This window comes from Mauremys reevesii, linkage group 5, assembly GCF_016161935.1.
Source record: "Mauremys reevesii isolate NIE-2019 linkage group 5, ASM1616193v1, whole genome shotgun sequence".
Lineage (NCBI taxonomy): Eukaryota > Metazoa > Chordata > Testudines > Geoemydidae > Mauremys > Mauremys reevesii.
The window spans coordinates 113,966,593-113,988,066 of record NC_052627.1 but is presented as its reverse complement, the minus strand read 5'-3'; the positions used below and the strand labels follow the sequence as shown (position 1 = coordinate 113,988,066).

The 21,474-nt window shown below is 41.3% G+C and overlaps 1 protein-coding gene across 1 annotated transcript in view; it reads right to left on the bottom strand.

The window, feature by feature from the left end:
• The window catches only part of EVC (EvC ciliary complex subunit 1), a 67,510-nt gene that overhangs the window by 17,443 nt on the left and 28,593 nt on the right, over nucleotides 1-21,474 (bottom strand). Inside the window, exons 8-9 of the mRNA XM_039542051.1 lie at nucleotides 18,487-18,585; nucleotides 4,204-4,416 (exon numbers count right to left, since the gene is read on the bottom strand). Coding sequence (XP_039397985.1) covers nucleotides 4,204-4,416; nucleotides 18,487-18,585 — 312 coding nt within the window. The remainder of the gene's footprint in view (nucleotides 1-4,203; nucleotides 4,417-18,486; nucleotides 18,586-21,474) is intronic.

Below are 21,474 nucleotides of genomic sequence, written 5' to 3'. Positions count from 1 at the left end.
CTATTTCAGTCACTGTGACATACTGAGCATCCACCAGACTCGGAGAGAGAGATAAGATGCACATATGTCAAAATTTGATTGCGTAAGCAGACTCTGACCTTTGTGGGAGTCAAACTAGGGATTCGGAAGGCTCACTGATGGAAGCCCCTTCCTCCTCCTATGTGTCTATGTTTTGCTGCAGCTTTGTTTCCTGGCAACAGGCCAATTATGTGATCTGCTGAAGCAGTGGGCACTGCTCTCAGCCAACGAGAGAGTGGAATAGCTCTCCACTATGCAACCAAAACCACACAGTTTTGTGAGTTACCCTCAGACACAATGGCAAATTGAACACAGCCATGAGCTCACTTGCATGTTCTCTCTTTCCCTCTCTTCTCCCCCGCATTTCCCCTCTGGAATTTAAAAAGGAGGGGAGGATGCTGACATTTTTAGCACATAGGAAGGAATGTTGCTCGGCCAGCCTGTAGATGGTGTGTGATGCATACTGAATGCCAGGTAACACAGTTAACCAAGCCCAGCATCCGGCTGTGTATAACTACAGCACAGACCTTAACTTTATTTTCTCTAAGGGCTTGGCTACACTTACAAATTTGCAGCGCTGCAGCAGGGTGTGAAAACACACCCTCTGCAGCGCTGCAAATTGCGGCGCTACAAAGCGCCAGTGTAGTCAAAGCCCCAGCGCTGGGAGCCGCGCTCCCAGCGCTGTCCGTTATTCCCCACAGGGAGGTGGAGTACGGAAAACGGACAGAGTTTTCTCCCAGCGCTGGCGCTTTGACTACACTTAGCGCTTCAAAGCGCTGCCGCGGCAGCGCTTTGAAGTTTAAGTGTAGCCATAGCCTAAGTTTTGAGCTAGGGGGCTACAATGCAAATTGCTCATCCCTTTTTTTCATTCTTAATTTATTTCCATTTGCACCTGTTGTGTCCTCTAGGTTGCAGGGCAAAATGTCTCTTAAAAAACCCACAAAGCAATGAAATAAAGAGGGTTTTTTCTAAAGGGACTCCCATCCCAGATGTGCTCTAAATCGCTCAGTGCAAAGAAAAATACACTCAAAAGAAATAAAATCCATTACATGTTAAAGGCATCTTGAATCATCTTGATAAGAAAGCTGCAGGCCCCTTAGGAAAAGTATTCTGGAAATGAAGAGACTAAAGAATTCTGTAGAATAGTTGATCATATGCTCTTACTTTCTTCAAAATGCAGATGAGAGCTTTGTGCCCTACATAATTATGCCTTGTACATTAAAATGTACATAAATTCTATTGTATATGTATATATTGGTTCCTATCCCATCCTCAGCACTGTAGTAGCTGAGTGTCTTTCAGTAGGGAATTAAGTGACATGACTAACATTTGTCATGTGGTTCATTCTCTCATCCTCGCCCCTGGGGAAGAATTGTGTATGCGGTTAAATGTTTGTTTTGGTTGGGTTTTGTTTTTCAGTTATTTTTTTAAATGTGCACACCAGAGAAGACAGGTTGAAGATATGCACCTTACACTTGGAGTGGAAAGTGGTGAGGTCTTTGATGGTTCTTAGGGAAATTTACCAGCACAGCTATGCTGGTATAATTATATTGCTAAGCTCTGCTGTATACCTACCTGTGTGGATGCTCTCTTTGGAGATTGAGTGCCTTTTTTTTTTTTTTGGATTAGTTTAAATCAATTCCAATGAGACACAAAATCATCAACAACAACAAAAAGAAATTAATCTTGAAGAGAGCATCCACATGGACAGTTACACCAGCAAGCTATAACAATATAATTATACTGGCACATTTCAGCCTGTCCATTTCCCAAAGCAGATATGCCCTTAGTTCCTGTGGAAGTTTGTTCCACAATTTCGTGAAAGCTCTTTTGCATAGAAAAGTGTTGCATTGAAAAATGATCTGTACAATTATGATGGCACTTTAGAGAGGGGCATGATGATTATATTATAATAGATATTCCTATATTATAATTCTATGATAATTAACATAATTGTCTGCTAAAACATATATTTCTTTTTAAAAAGAATAAAGGCAACATTATCCTTTACTTGGCCATCCCATCATGAATGTTGCGATGCACTAAAACCGGAGGGTATTCAACTGCCTCATTTAAATTTGGAATACATGCTTGGGATTGAACTGAATGGCTGCTGAATTCTGTCTTTTAGTGCTGTCTAAACAGCCGTTATCTGGCAGTATTAACCCTGAGGCTATGTCTACACTACCGCAGTAAGTCGACCTATGCTACACAACTCCAGCTCCGTGAATAACATAGCTGGAGTCAACATAACTTAGGTCAAGTTACTGTGGGGGGTTGATGGGAGAAAATCTCCCGTTGACTTGCCTTACTCTTCTTGTTGGGGGCAGAGTAAAGAGGTTGACTGGAGAGTGATCTGCAGTCAATTTGGCGGGTCTTTACTAGACCCGCTAAATCGACTGCTGGTGGATCGATCTCAGAGCATTGATCCCTGCTGTAGTGTAGACCAGCCCTGAGGAAGATATGTAATGTACTCTTCACCGTGCAGTGACACATACACATGCTCCACACAGATACAGTTATTCTGAAGATGTGCTGGAGGCCCCTAGGTCTCGGAGGATAAGTATAAATGACTTTGAAATAAGGCAGTTTGGAGAGCAAGCTTGATATCACAGTACATTTTATCACTAGCTAACTTCAGACCTTTAGAGACGAGCTAATGGAACTACCTTCTTATCTCTCTCGTCAATGAATGCCAGTGGTATTACGATTGTGGGTGCCTAAATGACATCATTATGAAGGGATTCCATCCAGACTATTTGTTCTTTCTCCATCACTTTCCCCCCCTTGTAGCTCTTCTCTCCATCCTCCTCTGCTCCATTTTCTAATTTCCTTTCTTCTTTCCTCTCCCACTTACAACTCTGAATTTCTCTGCGCTCTCACTTATTCCCGGCTAGAATCCCACCTTGTCTTGGGTTTTTTTCATTTCTGGCCACCACTTTCAAACATTTGTTTTTCCTGACCATGCACAGCTGTTTGATGGCACTTCTATGTTGCAACTGTCCTTGGGCTGGGATCCATCCAACTGGAGGGAAATCTGGCTCATTAAATCTCAGTCCCTGAGTTCAAACTCCCACCTCCTTTTCTGTTCATAGTGGGCCTAAGGCAAAGCTTTCTGAAATCAATGGAAAGGCTCTCATCGAGCTCACTGGGGTTTGGATTAGACCCTAATTCCTTTGTCGCTTCATTGACTTCAAACACCAGGACTAGATTACCTTTCATTCAATGAGCGGAGATGACCCTTTCAAAAGCTTCCAAAGACTGGGTCTTTCTGTCAAATGGAGTGCAGTATTGGCTTTATGCATATTTTAAAGAGACTTTCTCCAACATATAATCAGAGGGTAGAATAGGTTTTATAAAGTCAAGAAAGGTAGGGAAATATAGGATTTGCACAAGTACCTTTCCTCTAGCATTTCAGCTTCCACCACTCAAAAGCTAACCTAAGCATTTGCAGGATTGGAGCCTAACTTTGAAGTGTATTTTAACATTTTGGAGTTCCAAATGTTTGTACAACACAGAAACAGAATAGGTGACTAAAATAACTATTTTTCAGAACCGCTGAAATAACAGGCTAGCTAAATGTTCCACTCTCCGATGAAAGGAAAGATAAAATCACCACATGAGATGCAAACAGAAAACCTCAAAACCACGGAAAAGGCGGGTGGAGCATACTTAAGAACTTTCTTTAATTTATTGTTTAAGCTTTTTATATTCTCAAGTTTTCTAAATGAATGTAAAACCACTGTATGGTAAATCACAGAACTAGCCTTAGTAGGACACTTAATATGGTCTCACACATATATCACTTTTCATGGAGGAACCCATAAGAATGGTTGTGGAGAACAGTTTCTTAACCACCTTGTGGCAGATGATTTGCTAATTACTACCAATCAATACCTTAATTTTTATCCAACTTGAGAAAATAATTTCACTGGATTATATTTATTTAATCAGCTGACGAGATCACTGCAAGGTAGTACTGTGTGACTACTACATATGTAAATATCAAGATGTGCTATATAATCAAGCAGGACCAATAATACATTTTAAAAGGACAGCACAAAGTGAAAGCCAAAACAAGTGGTTAAACCGAGAACACTGGAAAACTAGTTGTAATGGACTATAAGTATGAAATAGTTTGTGATTTGAGAATTTCAATACCTGCCACAATTTTTGAAACCATACCTGTTTTTCTTGTTGCAGTTGTTCTTGGAAGAGCTTCCACTGCTTTTGTCTACAGCTGTCCCATTTCTCTAATTGAAGGATCAAATTCTCCTGACATTCTTCTTTTAGAAGTTCACATTCTCTTAAAGACAGACCAGTCTTGGTAGGAAGAGTCTGAAGAAATAACTCTTGCACCAACTCATCTAAAGCATGGGAAGTTCCAGAACACAGTTCCTAACAATACAGAGACACAGATTCATTTATGTCATTGCTTATATCTCATTCCCTTGACCACCTTCTCCTGCTCTCTCTTGGCATCCCAATTCTCCTGCCTTACACAGCCCTTCATTTCATTCTCCCACTTTTGGTTTTGTAACTTCTATCTTCCTGCTTCTATCCAGCTACCTGTTCTCTTACACGCATCTCTCTCTCTCTTTGAAAACTATCCTTATTCCCTTCCCTCCCCGCACACCTCTTTAGGAAATACTTCCCTCTTATTATTAGTATCTCCCAGATCATCCTCCAGAACTGTTCCCCTCCATATCTTGTTTTATTTAGGCCTCAATCCTGCCATCACTTAACACTCATGTGCATAAAATGTAGCAAGTCCACTGGAGTTACGGGAAAGGATAGGTCTTGTGGGAAAGCTCTGGCCTAGCACTCAGGAGATATCAGTTTAAATCCTGGCTATGCCACAGACTTCCTGTGTGATGCTGGGCAAGTTACATAATCTCTTTCTGCCTCTGTTTACCATCTCTAAAATGGTAATTCTACTCACTGTCTGTCTTGTCTTTTTTAAACAGTAAGTTATTTGAGAGAGGAACTGTAAATACAGCACTTAGCACACTAGGACCCCAATAGGGCCTCTTAGCACTACTATAATACAAATACATAGTAAAAAGTTATGTACATATGTGTTTGCATGATTAGGTCCATGAATTGTAATATTTTCGGTGTCTTAATGAGTCTGATCAGTAGCCTTGATTCCACAAAGATTTATGCATGTGTTTAATGTTAAAATATGCATAATACCACTGAAATCACTGAATATTTAAAAAGAAAATCTAAGTAATTCAGGACCAAGTGAAGGACACAGTGAGATCAATGGCAGTTTTGCTAAGTGACATTAGGGTAACCAGGATCTGGCTGTTACTGAACGTTGTGCTTGTGAAAGATGCAAAGAATAAGTACCATACTGTGTGTGGAAAGGGTGCTATCCCTTTAAAAGCAGGGCAGGCTGGGAACCTCCTCCAGGATATAAAAGAAGAGATTAGCAGCAAAACGGCAGTTTGGCTCAGAATCTGATGAAGGACAGGCTAGCAGTACTACAGCAAATGGCTAGTAATGGACCCCAGGTTGGAGGTATGGATTGTGTTAGATTTTATTTTTATTATTTGATCCTTGTTCTCGTTGTCGATAAATGGGGATTTGGCTTTGTGTCACTTTAATTTTTACAGTTCTTAGCCTCTGAACGCTAGCTGATTCTATGTACACCTATATGTCATGGTGAAAATATCTAAAATGTATGTTAGTCACACAGATAAATAAGCTTTGGGCAAATGTAGGCTAAACTTCTATTAGGCTGCCTATGTGTGCCAAACCAAGGAACTACCTTATGACTGTGAGGGGAATTCAGTCTCTGTACCCATTTGATCCTTGGCCCCAGTGAGAGGACTGGGTGGGTGGTAAATTCTGACTAGTGCCAGATCCAGGTTTTTGTGACGTGGACTTTTATGATCTGAACTGAGTACCAGTTCATTCTATGTAATATATAATCTTGCCAAACAGCCATCAGAGGTCACCATCCTGGATCTGAACTGGACATCTAGATATAACAGACTCCATATCCCATTACCAAACATTCAGTCATCCCCCACATTTCTTTTGAACTGTAGCATTCAATGTGTGGCTCTATGCCTTATCTACTGCATTCTGTCCAAATTGTGCACTAAATGCAGAATTATTAATTTTCTCATGGGCTCTTTTATGGCACTCAACACCATACCCTCTGTACGTTTCAAAAAGTGAGTTTATCATCACAACAACCCAGTGAGAGAAGGTGGCATTATCTCCATTTTAGAGATGGGAAACTAAGGCACACAGATTAAGGCCAAAGTGTCCGCTGCCTTGGAGCTGGTTTTTCAAAATAATTACCATTTTTTATAGCACTTGCTAAGTTCAGAACACAGCCCTCATTGATTTCATTTGATTGTGAGTGCTCAGCACTTTAGCCAGTTGGGCCCAGGTGGTCTCAAGTTGGGCACTCGGAAAATAAGGAACACAGAATCGGTGGTCATGGATACAATGATCAGCAATAGCAGTTCTGGTAGCATTTTCCTTCCCCCACTTTTGGTTTTGGCCCATTGCTAACAATCAATAGAATAATTTAAAAATGTAAAATGATCTAAAATGATGGTGGTAGCACCTGCAATGTTACTAAAATGAAATAACTTTCAATATGCAATTACTGGTGAAGTTATATTACTGGACGTGAATATGTTTGGTCCAGAACATCTCCTCCCATGAAAACACCCACAGGGGGATGAGGGTTGGCGGAGAGTCAACTGCTATCTCCATGCAGGTTTCCTTGCAGAGTTTCTTCTCTATCTTTCCCAGCTTAGGGAAGGGCTTTCCACCACCTAAAATGCTCTTGTTTTGATGAGCACTTGGGAGACCCTTGCCCAGCCCAAGTAACTAGACTGGGTACTGGGGAACAGTGAAGGAGAATGCTCCTGCTCCACAGAATGAGGTGGAGGGATTCTGAGTTGCTCAGCGGCTCCTTGTCCAGTTCAATGGCTAAAGTAGCCTCTGCAGACCTAGCATGCTCCAGCCTGCCCAGGAACGAGGGCAAAGACAGGGAGGATCTAAACAGCAGTGGATTTTCTGGCCTGTCCATATATATCAGTGCACAGAGAGCCTTCCATTCAAGTGGCTCCATGCTGCAGTGCCCCTAAACTTGCCTCTCCACCCCCAACTTGTGCAGTTCCACAAACTCCCTTCTCACCTTTGCAGATGGAGGCAGGGTTTGCACCTTTCTAATTACTTATCTAGTTTGTGAATCAGTTTTAGCTTAATCTCTATGCAGAATGGCATGTTTAAATTCTCTCCTCTGCTGCTGTTTCTTTATTCTAAAATTCAGGTCTCCAATCCTGGGATTTAGCATCAGCTCAAAAAGATTCCATGTCTGATCTCACAATCCCCTTTAACATTTTAACAATGTCAGTTATATCTCTTCTAACCCATCTTTTCCCTCAGTAAATATCAGGGTTTTCCCCCCTAGCTTTTCAACAGCAGTTAACCCTCTCCACCCTGTTACCATTTTTAGTTCTTTCCTATGGATTAACATGGTTTAAAAAGTATCTAGAGTTGTCTGCAGCCACACCTGTTTCTACTGCAGATCCACTAGCTCTCAAGCAGAGTCACACTGGGTTAATATTTTAATGAAAGACTTCCAGTTACCATTACCACACCACTTAGGGGTACTGGGCTTTCTGTAGGTGGCACCCCAGAATTATTGCCCCTAGTGTGGTGCTGGTATCGCATTGCTTCTCGTAAGGAAATCTCCTGCATGAAATGGAAAGCAGAGGTCTTAATTGCTTGTTGTCATTGAAGATTTAATGGCTTTCTGCTTAAGGAATAAAGGAATTATATCCTGAATATTTCTCAGGGACCTGGGTTCTGCCTGTACCTCCTGCAGTTCAAATGGATGTTGCAATCTTTATTACCTGTCTCGCACTACTTAGCAGGGCACAGCAATTCTACCCAACTGAACTGTGGTTGTTTTGCTTCACAGAACAGCATTTGAGAGAGAGGTGATCCCTAGATCAAAGTGGCTTAATTATTTCTTTGTAAAGCACTTTGACATCTTCTAGTGAAAGGTGGTACAGAAGTTCAAAATAGTAGTGTTACAATTATAGAGACAGTTTTTCAGATCAACCACAGCCAGACCTCCCAAGAACAAAACTATGGGTATAAATACAGTACACAAATAGGAACTTGGACCTCTAAGTGACAAATAATTGCACCCATGATGATTTGTATATGCAAAAATTTGAAGATCCTTTAGCTGCTGAAAGTGCGTAAATATTTTGAGAACCCACTTCTCAAAAGTCCTACTATAAGGGGGAAGCTCATCTGTCAGAAGCATTTTGGGGGACTGATCTGAGACTGTGGAATCGGCTCCCATAAGAACTAAGGACCATCACAGACCTCATCTACTCCAAATGCAAGGCACACATTTTCCACCTGCCTTCTCTGACATACATGCAGCGCAGTGTATACATTTAAAAAAAACAAACCCCACACGATCCACCACCCTACCTAACCAAAACAATGCACTGCACACACAGTTTTATCCTATGACGGGAAGTGGGAGAAAATGAACCACAAGTGGCAGACCTTAGTTATGTTGCTTACTGCACTATAAGATGCTCAGTTACTATGGTGATGAGGGAAAAATAAGAACCTACATAGGAAAAAGCTTCTGGATGTGGAAATGCTAATGGGGGCTAGATTCTGCCAATCTGTCTCAAGCTGAGTATAAACTTGTTCTGCAAGGAACTACTTGCAGAACAAGGTATTACTCAATGTAAGTAAGGGTGGTGGAATGTGGCTCTAAACAGAGAAGTTGCTTTACATATTGCTATTTAATGGGCTATTGCAATTTTAAGTTTCTTTTATACAAGAGAAACAAAGTACTGGTTCTAATACGTATCTTATTTTTGGACTGGAACGTCTATAGAATGGTCATCAAATATCTCTTGACACTTTTGTCTTCAGAACTTTTACTTAATGCAATTTATTCAAATTGATTCCACTAATAGAGTAGCTGATTGCAGAGTTAAATGAACATGTTTGTAATATGACAGTTAACCTCAAGCTTTTTCAAAAAATCATCCTTAGAAATTCATCAAGCATAAATAAATATCATAATTTAAATGCAGAAGTGAAATGGTCTTGGATAAATGCTGGATGCCTTTGAATTTCAAAGGAGTAGAAATATATAATCACACAGGAAAAACAAGGGAAATATACAGCTGATGGAATTTCACTAACAGCAAACAAAAGAGCAACATTAAAACACAAGGCACATTGTAAACCTTGATCTGAGTGAGGTGAGGTGAAGAATGTGATTATAATGGAGAAAAAGCCCTTGAGAAATATTGAGCTGGATTCCAAGTGCTGACTAATACATTTTATGTATTGTTGGTCTATGCCAAAAAGTGACTGCAAAAGAGGGAAATTGCCTGCAGTTGGAACGCTAATGTATAGTTATAGTGGTATATCCACCTGTGTGGACACTCTTATTCTGGTGTAGGAGTGGCTTTTTTTCAATTTAGTTTGCAAGGGGAGGTTAATCTCACACTCTGAACAAAAAAAAAAGCCTTCTCATATCAGAATAACTGTGTCCACACAGAGGGTTATAGTGGTATAACTACCAAAACTGTATTGTAAAGTTAAACAGATATAAAGATAAGGCCTTTATTAACAACTCTACTGATGATGCATGAGTCAGAACAGAAACCAGCTCATGCACCTATAGCAGTGTAGAACCAGAACTGCTAACAGGACAAACAATAGCAAAAACTTATTTTAGTGATTAAAAGTAAGCAGATATGAGTATGCCCTGGGAGCAAGTCTGCTGGGGAAGAAGGAATCCTATTAAACCATCTAAACTGGGCATTGGCAAGTGGGGGAAGAGTCTAATCAGCAGTTCTCAAATTGTGGGTTGGGACCCCCAAGTGGATCACAACCTCAATTTAATGGGGTCAGCAAGGCTGGTGTTAGACTTGCTGGGGTCCAGGGCTGGGGCCAAAGCCGAAGCCTGAGGGCATCAGCCCTGGGTGGCGGAGCTCAGGTTACAGGCCCTGCACTTAGGGCTGAAGCCCTTGAGCTTTAGCTTTGCCCCCCGTGACACCCCCTCTCCCCCCACGGCTGGGGCGATGGGGCTCGGGTGGGCTCAGGCTTCAGTCCCCCCTCTTGGGGTCATGCAGTAATTTTTGTTGTCAGAAGTGGGTTGTGGTGCAATGAAGTTTGAGAACCTCTGTGTCTACATACAGTAAGTGGCTGTGGCAATATCTAAGACCAACATTAGAGAAATGCCTCACATGGGAGTAATTGACTGTGCAAGGCACTGCAGAATTAGGCTTTTTATTAAATTCAACACTCTGATGGGATGATGTTCAACCGAATATCTCTATCATTCCCATGAGGATGGGATAACCACCCCGAGTATGTGCACAGTCAAGACCCTAGGCACTTATGGCAAGACGGCTAGCTGTGGTGCATACCCATCCTGGCTAGCCTCAAATCACACCCCTTGAAGTGAGATTAAAATGACCAGTTTAAATTTAATCAGCAAATTAGACTAGATACAACCTGGAGAACTGGGTTCTAATTTCCATGCCCAATCTATTATTCCACACTGCCTTCCAACAGTTCCAAGCCTTTAAATTTTGGGTACTTCAAAGTTTGGTTGCTCAACCTGAGACCTCTATAGTCTGCTTTTCATAGGTGTTGAATACCTGTAGATCCACCTGAAGTAAATGGGAGCTGTAGATGCTCAGGACCTTGGACATCTAGCTCAAGTGGGCACCCAAAATTACAGTCCAGTTTAGAAAATGCAACCCTTATATTTTAGTTAATAGACTTGCACAGAGAATATGAATGAAAAATAAGGCTTTAGGACCCAGATCCACAGAGGTCTTTAGGCTCCTAACTTCCACTGAAATCAAAGGAGCCTAAAATACCTTTGAAGGTCTGGGACTAAGAACCTAGAACAGGACCACAATATGCTACGTCCTGAATTTCATATTTTGAAACAGAAAAATTTTGCCCTTTGTAACTGAAAAAAAAATTACACTTAACGCTAGCTTCATATTTTTAATCACTGAAAAATGTTTATTGCCTTATCTGTTAATATTATCTATTAGTTACAATGTTTTAACCTACATTCCTATGCATCTTCTACTTCCTATCAAATGAGAGGTAGGCTAGTATTTTCCTGAAGTCCTGTTAGAAGGAGAAGAACTAGAGACAATATTAAATTGTGAGCTTCCATAGCCTCCATCCTAAACTTGATGAAATATACTTTAAAAATGAGACTTTGTAACTCTCAGCTGCTAGTTACTTTTTTTTTTTTGGCTGTCCTCAAAGGAACTTGTTTTCCTCATAATGAATTGTTAGCCACCAGCCTCTTCTCATATCTCTACATCATAGCACACAGAAGAGGAGAAGGATAAGATTACAGATTAGGTAATATCTGAAGCACTAAAATTCAAGCAGAACTGCAAAAAACACCTCATTTTCTTTTTTCGAAGTCCACAAGAGGGCAGGACAGGAGATAACTGAGAGCCACTTTTACTGCCTGACAACAGAAAATGACACAATAGAAAACCCCTGCAATTCATAAGTTACACAAAACTGCAAAACATTATGCTCCTCTAACTAATCAGGATTTTTCCGACACCTTTTCTTTAATCTAAAAATTTCAGTTAATTTTTATTCTGCTTCTCCATTTTATTATTGTAGACTGGGTAAATTAACATTTGTACAAAGGGCACAAAATACCTGCATGACTCAATGTCAATTAACTTTTTCACAAATTATTTACAAAGATTGTAAGAGTTCTTCTCTCCCCAGTATCAGTGTCAATTTATGTAATCCCCACTGTTTGAAGCCCACTACTTTCCTGGCATAGCCAGGGTTGTGAGGAACCGCAACACCACCCGCCCTTGCTGTGAGGAGGTCTTGTCTGTACATGCTGTGGATCAGCTTCCTGAAACCATCAGCCTCTGGCAACACAAGCGCTACCTTCCAGGCCTCTGCAGGCATCGTTCTCTGTGTGCCTGGTCAGGGGTAGTCTCACACCCCAACCCCTGAGTCTACCTAGCTTCCCTCTGGAGTGCTCAGCCTCTATCCCACTCACAGAACTCTTATTGCCACTATTCCCAAAGGAATAATACAGATAAGATTATAAAATTCAATTGAGAATCACAACTTTACTTAACACGCAGCACTTTATATGTAGTGAAAACAAGAATAATTTTTTTTATCAAAAAGCAGAATCAAGTGATGGAGAGGCCTGTCTACACTTGAAATGCTACAAAGGTACAGCTGCAGTGCCATTATAGTGCTTCAGTGTAGACACGCCTACAGAAACAGAAGGAGTTCTCCCATCGACCTAGTTAATCCACTTCCCCAAAACACAGCAGCTAGGTTGACAGGAGAATTCTTCTGTTGACCAAACACTGTCTACACTGGAGGTTAGGTCGGCTTAACTACATTGCTCAGGGGTATGGATTTTTCCTGGGACTTCGCTTTTGAATGTAGACTTGGCATCAGAGTAAGAATATTGGAAACAAATAGTTGCATATAAAACAAAACCTTAACATTACTTCTAGAGCCTAAATGTAACTCACAAGGCATTCCCCTATCTCCTATAAGAGTGTTTTTTCAACCTGTCTAAAATTTCCAAAGGGGTCTGCACCTCCATTTGAAAATGTTTAGGGGTCCACAAATGAAAAAAAGATAGCTTATGCCATGTCCTTCTCCCCAGTGTTTCCAACCAGTTTGGCTGAAATCCCTTCTCATAAAATCAAGCCTGCTGGCAACTTGTCCTGAGACTGAAGGAATTCCCGAGGGCTCATCTGTACCCCAGATATAGTTTCAAAAGTTCATTGCTTTACACCTAAACAGTCTAACTCCTGTTGTCTTTGTCCTAGTATCTACTGTGAACCATAAAATACTAAATTTTGCACGTGACCAGCCAGGGTGAGATAAGTGTCTCTTTCCCCCCCACCTGACAGGAATATGTGGATTACATTTTGGTGACCTGTCTTAACTGTCTGTCCAGAGAACACAATCTTTAGTATATACACACAACTCTCCACTCATTTTCCATACATACATCTCTCAATGATTATGATGATCATTGTGACATAGGCTTTCATTAGAAACCTTACATGACATTGTTTGGTGGACTAGTTATACAGATATTAGACCCAGGGGATTCTTATAACCCTTATGCACCCCTTATGCCCTCTGCCAGTAGGCATCAAGAGGGCCTTGGGTCACAGCCACTATATATAAAAATCCTGCATATCATTCTCCAAGTACAAACTGCTCATATTCGGTCATTCACTTCACATCACACCACAAGCAGCTTCCCTAGGATAAATCATTTTCATTGACATATATACACACACACACACAAAACCCACACCTACTCAGTTCTTCTTCCCTACCATGCACAACATCGCATACTCATTAAACTTCCAAAATATTGACATTTACCTGTATTTATTCCAATCCAGACTACTGTTTTATTGTACTACAGTAGTACCTTCTGGGCCACTGTGCTAAGGGCTATACCACTTAGTATTGAAGAGACTGTTCCTGCCCTGAAACACTTACAGTCTTGACAAGGTGAAAAGATGAATGAAACAAACAGGTGGAGGAAGGTGTGGGAGGACAAGATAACAGAAACTATGAGAAATAGTAAGTGGCCTGTAGAAGGAATTGACATTCTCTCATCTAGTCACCAGGGAGTTCATTCAGTCAAACTCGCACTCCCCTTTCACAACACTTTAACACCAATGCCCACATAGAGATTATCCTGCCATTCTGTATGATCTTGAATCTATGGGACAGGTTCTCTGTTCACATAAATCAGACAGGGATGCTGGAACAGGTGGGGGAGCTGAGAGCCACTAAACCAAATTGTAAATTCTGTATATGATGGAAACTACTTCAAGCCAGGGAGTGTGGCAGCACCCACAACACTCCTAGTTCCAGCATCTATGAAATCAGGAGTAACTGTTGAACTTTAATAGTTTCACTGGTATAAAACTGTAAGCGACAGGAGAATCAGGTAGATGGGCTCCATATCGACTACCATGTTTAGCTTGTCTATATACGTTAAATGACAAATCCTTTCTCCAATTTGTTGTAAGGGATTAGGGTTTGAGTGGCAAACCACCACAGTACTGAACAGAATTTCAGAGACTCTTAAAATGCAGAAGTCAGTGAGCTGATAAGAAGGGGCAGAACTGGTAGCTTCTTAAAAAAAAATCAACGTTATGGCTCCATGTCGCTAGCCTTCTGCCTCTTCACCTGAGGATTCCTTCAGGCTTAAAACAGTCTATAGTATAATATTTTTTTAATGAACTGTTTAAATGAAGGATTGGATGGTTCAGATAATTAACAGACGTCTTTGTGCCATTAGGTAACTGGTTAAAAAAGTGCCTGAGTCAAAAGTCATTGAATTTTTACCAGCTGAAATTATCCCTCAGAAACCACATGAGTCTATATGACTGCAGGATTTCCTGCACCTTCCTCTGAAGTGTCTGCTGCTGGTCACTGTCAGAGTCGGGATACTAGTGTAGATGGACCCATGAGTTTGATCCAATATGGCAATTTCTATAATCTGTCCATTTCCTAAAGGACTGCTGTCTATTTTATTCAAACTACCATCCAAAGTGGCTCTGAATTCCAGGAGGACTGTTAAAAACAACTTAAGGGTTTCTAATTAGCAGGCATAGACTGAAAGGTCTGATTACGTACACTGGACTCCTCCCATCCCTGTAGTGATCCAGATTGAGGCACCTCCAGGCAGAGCACCGAGGGGAAGTTTGTATTGCTGTCTGTGGTGAATGCTACCTTAATTCACTCTCAAATATTTTAAAAGGAGAAGAAATACAACCACCCTGTTCAATATTGACTCTGCCAGGCTTTACATGACAAAGGGCATGATTCTACTGCCATTTTTCACCTTCCCTGAATATGGCTGGGCTGCTGAGATTCAATCCTCTAGCTCTGAGGGGCCCCGGTTCAATCTGTGGTGTGAGCCAAGATGGCAGCCAGCATTAGTGGTCTCATGTCTGGGATTCACGCTGCTGTGAACCTCAAATGATCAGGACAAGATTAAATACTACTTCTGGACTGAGAAATGTAGTACACCAGTCACTTTGCATTATGTCCCATTCTGTGCCCGATCCACAGAAGAGGACATGTAACAGCGTGACCAGTGGGTTACACTTGTTAACCTTTCATGAATGTAGCTGGGCCTAATTTTCCAGTGATATTCTAAAAATCATGCGTCTGACAAAGTGGGTATTCACCCACGAAAGCTCATGTTCCAATACACCTGTTAGTCTTTAAGGTGCCACAGGACTCATTGTTGCTTTTTACAGATCCAGACTAACACGGCTACCCCTCTGATTCTAAAAATCAAATGACAAAGAGGACTTGTTGGCTCCAATCTAGTTAATGAAAAGCTATTTTTTACTCTTTTACCCTTCTTTGTAATGTATATTTGCTTTTAGGAAAATGTGAAATTTTAATTGAACAACAAACTAATTATTTGACTCTTTCCTCACCTCTTGAACTGAGCCTCTCACTTGTTCATGCCTTGGTGATGCATGCCATCTTTGTCTTCGCATTGTAAAGGAGTGTGCCGATATCATGTAGTGGCAAAATGGAAATGAAGGGCCTGATTGTGCCTGGCTATAGCACAGCCACGCAGGAGAATAAGCTCCCTCATTCCTCTAGGCAGTCTTGCTGCACCTCACTTCCAGGCATGATGGGTGGAGAGTGGGCTGTGCATGGCATCTGCAAGACAGTGGAGCGTGGGCAAGAGGAGCCTTGATTCTGGCTTTCTAACGTGCTGGCCAAAGCATCTGGGATTCCAGATACTCTATACATTACTCTTCCCCTGGAGCAAGGGGTGCAGAAGAGGAAGAGGAGAGCAAACAGGGAAGAGACTGTGATTCTCTGAGACATAATTTCTTCCCTGGAATTTTCCTTTGCCTTTGTTTCATGCCCCAGGTAATAGACATTTTTAATAACCACTATTCCTTGTACACTCAATCTTGTGAAAATCAGGGTAGCTCTGTTTGACTTCAGTGGAGTTACACTGGTTTACGCCAGCTGAGGATCAAGCCTGTTCTTAATGTATTTGGAGAGTACAATAAATTCCTTTTCATTCACAGCCTATGCCTCTTATGTAGTGTACTTTCTGATGTCATCCTTTAATACAATCAATAGCAGCTATGCCTAGGAGAGAGAGGGGGACCATTACTTGATGTTGATGCATTAGCTGATTACATTTGATGGACAAGGATAAAAGACTGCTTATTGTAAAAACAGATGTGAGTTTAGTTTCTTGAATGTAAATTCCTGGTAGATATCAGTCAATTTGCTAACCACTGAAGAACTTGCTTTAGTTTTACATGACTGGCAGTCTCTACTCAGGACAGGCCCAGGAGTGGAATAGCAGGTACAGTATAGAACAGGGGTCGGCAACCTTTCAGAAGTGGTGTGCCGAGTCTTCACTTATTCACTCTAATTTAAAATTTCCCCTGCTAGTAATACATTTTAATGTTTTTATAAGGTCTCTTTCTATAAGTTTATAATATATAACTAACCTATTGTTGTATGTAAGGTAAATAAGGTTTTTAAAATGTTTAAGAAGCTTCATTTAAAATTAAATTAAAATGCAGAGCCCCCTGGACAGGTGGCCAGGACCCGGGCAGTATGAGTGCCATTGAAAATCAGCTTGCGTGCCATAGCAGGTTATGGCTGAGTGAGAAGAAGCTTACACACAGCTTCCTGTCAGCCTGTCAATATTAGAAACATTTAATTCACCCAAATATTTTTAATGGAAAACAAAACTTAGCCAAAAGCAAGGCTGAAAGAAACAGGATTTTAAGCTGGTCTTATAATGTCAGTGAAGTAGAGTTTCCAATAATGGAATACAACTTCCATAAGCATTGTGTTCGGGGGAAATATCTTTGACGCTAAGGACATCAAATAAAATGATGAAGGGAATGACTCCTTTACAAAGCATACGTATCACATGTAATACTAGCAGACATGTTGACTTACTCTTCTTAAATTAAAAAATTTCCTGAAGAAAGCATCTACTGAAATTCACAAACACAACTCTCCAAACCAGTTTTTTCCACCTTTCTGAATAAGTAGTTTGTTCCTCAAATATACTTTTCCTAGAACCGTTACACAAACCTACTCCAGCACATGTTCATACTCTACTAAGTAAAATGCCACTAGTCGGTTTTTTCAAACTTTATCAGAACTTGATAGATAAAAAATGCATAGGGCAATGAAAACTCTTATAAAGTGGAAAAATGCATAATCCTATAATTAGCATGTACTAAGATGTCCATGCAACCAGGTGTGATATGGACTAGAGATATCCATGACACACCAGACTGGTCACAATTAATCAAAACAGCGCCTGTTAGACTACAACTAATCACTTTCAGCTCAATCAAAGGTCATTGCTTTTGCTACAATTAGATAGCATTAGTCTTACACACATAACACCAAGATGACAAAGCATGAAAACTTCATCAGTAGCAACAATTTCCAATTAGCAAGACCAATACTAAATATTACAAATTAAAATCCTCATTTAAAAGTGTCAGTGAACCAACACTGTCAAGAAATTAACTCAGTACCTAGAGCTCTGTAAGTAAATCAAGAAGCCTCATATACTTTCCTTGTCTCTCTTGCTTTTCCTCTATGGCTGGGGTCACCCTAGCACCTTGTCTGGGAAAAGTATTAGGACATGAGATGTGTTTTCCCTTTCCTGCCTTATATCTGGCACCAGTGCCTTCCTGCTGTAAGCCTTGTCTGCTGGTGTGATTGCAGGGTTCCCTGGTTGATGGGTTAACCACTTGGCTATACTCTTAGCTGGATACTGCAAGCCAAAAGAAGGGTAGCAGGCACTATAGTTGGGAGGCTGTTGTAGCAAGTTGGTCTACCACAGCATGAGCAGTTGTCTCATTTGATGGACTATGCAAACAGGATCCAAGCCAAGGTAAGCTGGCAGGGTAGACATGTATTTAAAATGTTTCCTAGTTCTAATTACCCCTGGAAGATTGTGTAGGCAAACTTTTCTAGTGGAAGCATGAAGATGTGTGGTCACATAGAGAGGGAAAATTCTGCAAGTCTACAAAGGAAAGTTGTCCCTTATATTACCAAGAGCTGACTTGTGGTCAGAGAATAAGTCATGAGTGGTGTTCATCTAGAGTGCTAGGAACCCCACATCTATCACAGAGTAGGTGGAGACCAAATTCATTTTCATTTGTGACATCCACGTCTCCCAAAGTAAAAGACTAAATCCCAAGCCCATTAGTGCACTAACCTAGCCTCTCGGAAGCTGCAGAATATCAATGAATGATAAATCTCTGAAGTTTCTATGCCTGAGATCTAGTCCTGTTTTGTAACTGGAATGGAGATTTTCAGACTTTTCGCAGCCACTAGCACAAATCAATAGATCACCTGATGGAGCTCTGCAATGGCCTCAGTGCTCTGGCAGTCATCCTCTTCTTCCAGATCATGCAGTGTCTGTCTCTGCTTCTCTAACATTTCATGGCAGGCCTAAGATTAACAGAAATAAAATAGGAAAGAAACCTTGTGAAAATATATCTTTTAAATAGCTGAAACCATTGTCAGCATGAAAGCTACTGACTGACAAATAAATCAAGGGTGCTTTTTTGGCAGCATCAGGGATCTAAGCTAGTAAAAGCTAGTAGGGAAATAACTCAGCATACTGTCCTAGCTGAGTGGTCCGAGAAGTCACAGATATGACTGAAATAATACTGGCTATGTAATCACAAAGGGGCATTATTAAGATCACCCTGGCAACCTTAATTTGTGCATCTCCTAAGTCCCAAGTGCTTTACAACCATAACATTATTTTAACAATTTTATATGGAATAATATCCATAGAGCAGGAAAAGGGTTAATGATAATTAGTATCTTACATTGTTTGTTTGCCTGCATAAAGCACTTTGCTGTAAAAGCTATGGCCCAATCCTGAACCTACTGAAGTCAATGGGAGACAGATCTCTTAATTGGACTGCATTATATGATACATGACTCTTTTGGGGCAGGTTTTCCCCCCAGCTCTGGGTCCCTTGGCACTGGATTGACACAGTGCTCTGAAGGACAGGCACCATCAGCCAGGAGCCCTGGGGTCCTGATCCCTTCTCCAGTCCTCTTCCCTCCAGGGAGCAGAGAGAGGCCAGAGAAGTGGGGAGCTGCCCAAGAGCTAATAGGAGACTTCAGATGGAGGTAGGTTGTGGAGGGAGTGGAGAATGGAGCCAATACCATTTTCACAAGGGCAGATGAGGAAGCAGAGCTGGCTATGAGCTGCTGCACTTTCTGATCTTCCTCTGTGTCCCTCTTGCGAACATGGTGTCAGCTCCGCTTTCTTATCCCTTCCTGCTGTCCACTGGGCAGGTCCCCCTTTCTCTGATCCCTGGGGGGTGGGGTGGTGACAAAACATTAAGGGGCCCAAAGCTGGAGCAGGAGGTGCAGCTGAGAGTCCCTGGTCCTACAGAGGGCAGGGACATGCAGTAGCAAGGTAGGGAGGGCCCAGCCAGCAGTGACTGTGGAGGAGGCGGGGGCAGCACTGCAGGTGTGTGTGTGTGTGTGTGGGCTGCAGTAATTAAATTTTGGGGTCCAAAAGGCCAAGATGTGAAATACCTGGGTTTAAGAATGTTCTCATTGTGTGAATCAAATGAACTCTCTTCTTCCTGCCTCTCCCCCAGCCACATGGCAAATCTGGTTTATTTGATTCACTCAGCAAGAACCTCCTGAAAACTAGGGACTAGGTTTTATACCTAAATACCTTTATGATCTGCAAATCATGGTGCAACATAAAACAAAACCCAGGGCAGCACATATTTCAATCATATGTCACTTGTTGGCCAGTCTAGAGGTGGGAGAGGGATGAGGGAGCTCTTTCACTCACTTAATTAGGAGCAGCCAACCTCTAAGCATTTCTGAGATCACATCAACTATGTAAGCATAGCTGGAGCATGGAAGACAGCAGCCAGGGCAAGGGTGCTGCTCCATGACTAGTGCTCCTAGGCACTACTGCAATATAAATAGCAACACTACATAGCATGACAGTGGGGTTAAAGAGAATACTGGGCCAAGGATATTAGGGCAAACAGCTATTCTTGCCATAATACAAACCAACCTTCCCCTCTCAAGATGCCATAGCAACTTTACTGTCCACACAGAGTACATAAGAGAATCTGGTTCTATATTGTAATTCATACATCCCTTGGGGCAGAGCTCAGCTGGTCGTGTAACCTTAACTCTGGCATTTCCTGACCCAAGTGCTTAACTACAACCTTCACATTTTGTACCCTAGTTTTTGCTGGAATAGAGTGTATCACTCCAAATGCAGTGCTGTACCAGCAGTTGGAAATGTACCTAAAAGGGACTCTATCTTTAAGAAAGGGGAAAAAAAGTGATCCGGGCAACTACAGGCCTGATAGTTTGACATCTGTAGAATGCAAGATCTTGTAAAAAATTTTAAAAGAGAAAGTAGTTGAGAACATTGAGATCAATGGTAATTGGGACAAAATACAACATGGTTTTACAAAAGGTAGACCGTGCCAAACCAACCTGATCTCCTTCTTTGAGAAGGTAACAGATTTTTTAGACAAAGGAAACACAGTGGATCTAATTTACCTCCATTTCAGTAAAGCATCTGATATGGTTCCACATGGGGAATTATTAGCTAAATTGGAAAAGATGGGGATTAATATGAAAATTGAAAGGTGGATAAGGAACTGGTTAAAGGGGAGACTACAACGGACTGTACTAAAAGGTGAACTGTCAGGCTGGAGGGAGGTTACTAGTGGAGTTCCTCAGGGATCGGTTTTGGGACCAATCTTATTTAATCTTTTTATTACTGACCTTGGCACAAAAAGTGGGAATGTGCTAATAAAGTTTGCGGATGACACGAAGCTGGGAGGTATTGCCAATACAGAGAAGGACCAGGATATCATACAGGAAGATCTGGATGACCTTGTAAACTGGAGTAATAGGATGAAATTTAATAGTGAGAAGTGCAAGGCCATGCATTTAGGGATTAATAACAAGAATTATTGTTATAAGATGGGGACGCATCAGTTGGAAGTAACAGAGGAGGAGAAGGACCTCGGAGTACTGGTTGATCACAGGATGACTATGAGCCACCAATGTGATACAGCCGTGAAAAAAGATAATGTGGTCTTGGGATGCATCAGGCGAGGTATTTCCAGTAGAGATAAGGAGGTGTTAGTACTGTTATACAAGGCACTGGTGAGACCTCATCTGGAATACTGTGTGCAGTTCTGGTCTCTCATGTTTAAGAAGGATGAATTCAAACTGGAACAGGTTCAGATCAGGGCTACTAGGATGATCTGAGGAATGGAAAACCTGTTATATGAAAGGAGACTCAAAGAGCTTGTCTTGTTTAGCCTAACC